The 2,500-nt window shown below is 36.0% G+C and overlaps 2 protein-coding genes across 2 annotated transcripts in view; one reads left to right on the forward strand and one right to left on the reverse strand.

The window, feature by feature from the left end:
• Positions 1-1,012, reverse strand: part of LOC125043827 — a 7,498-nt gene extending 6,486 nt beyond the window's left edge. Inside the window, exon 1 of the mRNA XM_047640154.1 lies at positions 858-1,012. Coding sequence (XP_047496110.1) covers positions 858-877 — 20 coding nt within the window. The 5' untranslated portion in view covers positions 878-1,012. The remainder of the gene's footprint in view (positions 1-857) is intronic.
• A 227-nt stretch (positions 1,013-1,239) lies between these two features.
• The window catches only part of LOC125042848 (transmembrane emp24 domain-containing protein bai-like), a 3,926-nt gene continuing 2,665 nt past the window's right edge, over positions 1,240-2,500 (forward strand). The window contains exon 1 of the mRNA XM_047638709.1: positions 1,240-1,601. Within this exon, the coding sequence (XP_047494665.1) occupies positions 1,422-1,601 (180 nt within the window). The 5' untranslated portion in view covers positions 1,240-1,421. The remainder of the gene's footprint in view (positions 1,602-2,500) is intronic.

Here is a 2,500-nt window from a genome sequence, read left to right on the forward strand (position 1 = left end):
AGAAATTGAGGTAGTTAAAACATTTATAGTCATAGGTTTCCAGTTTGAAAAGTATAGTGAAATATACATCTGGGAATGCAGATAATTGTATATAACTAGAATCACAAAAATAACCATATGGAATCAGTGCTAAATCATCAATACAATGTGGCAAGGAAAATAAAGTAACTGAAAAATAAAAAATGAAAATATTCTTTTAAGATTAAAAACCCAAAGGGTGAAATTTAAAGTAATTATTTATAATGAAACAAATGATATAGCAAGAAAAGAGAAAAAATAGAATAGAATTTTAGTTAGTTTTCATTATTTTCAAGGTTGGGGAAGAGGAAGCAAAGTGAATTTCATGTGAGAGAAGCATTACAAATTACCCAAAAACTAAGCAAAGGGCATATAATCTATAGATATGGATACTCCCATAAAAAAAAAGTTTACCCATATCCAAGGAGTCTAAAAGGCTGTATATGCCATTATGTTGTGTGCTGCTTTGGGTACAAAGAATAAGTTATAATAATAAAAGCTGATAGGAATGGATTACAGAAGAAAAGACCTCTTTCATGAAAGAGGTCAGCAAGCCAGGCATATCTGATAAGATAATAACAAAGTTGGGTGTGGTATTAGCAGATTTAAGCCATGATATTCCATACACATGTAAAGCATAGAGGAAATATGAAGTGAATACAAGTGATGATCACGAGCAAAACGGGCAACAAATGGGTCGAAAATGAGATTTACTTCGCTTCTGTGTATAAATGTATATGATTATATACCTGTGTGTAAATATATATTTGATTATCCACATAAATCAAATAGAGACAAATCTAATGATATCAAATTCATATTTATTTACCCATACTTACACTCTTTCGGTGATTGACATGGCGTGATACCCTTCAAATGATAACAAGTGTTTTTTATATTCTTTTCTAGTTTAATTCTGAAACAAGAAGTCCAATTCCTTATTTTCGGCAGACGATTTTAATTTCCCCCTGACAGACGACACCGCGGTTGAAGATGTAAACAAACACTTGCGCAACACGTGCGTCTTTTGTTCGCGTAGCAGAAATACTCTAAATAAGTCGATGAAGTAATTCGTTTTATTTGAGGAAATAGGCTGACCATAGAGCCAAAAAATAGATAAATTTAATAAAAAATAAATATTCTATTGGAAAACATATAGAAGTTGAGCAATACTTGGAAAATTTGAAATGGAAAATTCCTTTCTGCAACCCGGATTTTTCGCCACTCGGAAGAAGTTACGTGGAACTCTCGTCTGTAAGCAGAACGTCATCGGCTGCTTTCTCCAGCAGATAACGTCACTTTTTAACAGAAGTTCGACGTTTTCCCGTGAACGCCGTCCACCAGACAGGCCAAAGGACTTAATGCCTGGTTTGTGAAACCCACAAAAGAGCAAGAAGGAGAGGATGGGACGCTTAACATGGGTAATGGCGATAGTGGGGCTCTTGGCCGCCGCCGCCGATGGAATAATGTTCCATTTGCAGCCCAACACACAAAAATGTCTCCGGGAAGAGATTCATAAGGATGTCCTCGTCTCGGGAGAGTACGAAATCCAGGAGACACCTGGGCAGAAAGTCGATATTCAGGTGAGTTATGCTGACAGGTGGGTGGTGGGGGAAGGGAAACAGATTGTGGGGTTCGGCTGATTTCCCCCTCACATTTCCCGTGCCGCCTATCAGTTTCTTTTGCTAAGTCGTATTTTCCCAGTTGAAAATGAGATGTATTTATCAATTGGGCAGAAAAGGAAGCTTGTTTGGGAGATTCGTAAAGATTTTGACTTAAGTTAATTTTTCTGTACCTTAAACTCTCAAAGACTTCATGGCATATAGGGTGGAGGAATTTTATCTGTAATGTCATAGTGCATGGCTTTCACAATGAAGATTCTTGTTTTCTTTTATATTTTTTTTCCCATCACAAACAATTAATTGCCATATTTTCCTTGAGTACAATGGTAAGAAATCATTTTTGCGGGTTATAAGATGCACTTGAATATTTTAGTAAAAGTTTACTTGAACAAGCATACCCTATCCTACATGCATAAGCTACCTCAGAGATCACGACATGAAGAACCAGAAACTGATAATTTTTTACAATACAGATGCACTTGCCAATGACTAAGTCCCCAACTCTCACAGTATTTATTCAGTAATCTAATTGGCCGTGATTGGGCATTCCTTATGGATACTGGCCGAGGGGAGGGTTGACTGGGAGCTCTGCCCCCCAACACACCACAAGGAAACATTGTCGTCCAAAAAACTAGAAAGGTTGTGAGTGGTGCTATCTACGTTTTTTTATTTTTTAATACATCAGTTATATCAAATATATCAGTCAAAAGTTTATCTCTCTTAAGCAAATTTTGGAATGGCTTCCATCAGGTATCATATTTCTATAATTGATTATTTATTTTAAGTTTTACTGGAAATTTCATAGATGAAGTCTGTTAATTTTTTGATCTGTCTAGTTTGTCATGAGTACTTTGAATACC

This window comes from Penaeus chinensis, chromosome 3 (genome assembly GCF_019202785.1).
Source record: "Penaeus chinensis breed Huanghai No. 1 chromosome 3, ASM1920278v2, whole genome shotgun sequence".
NCBI classification, from domain to species: Eukaryota; Metazoa; Arthropoda; class Malacostraca; order Decapoda; family Penaeidae; genus Penaeus; species Penaeus chinensis.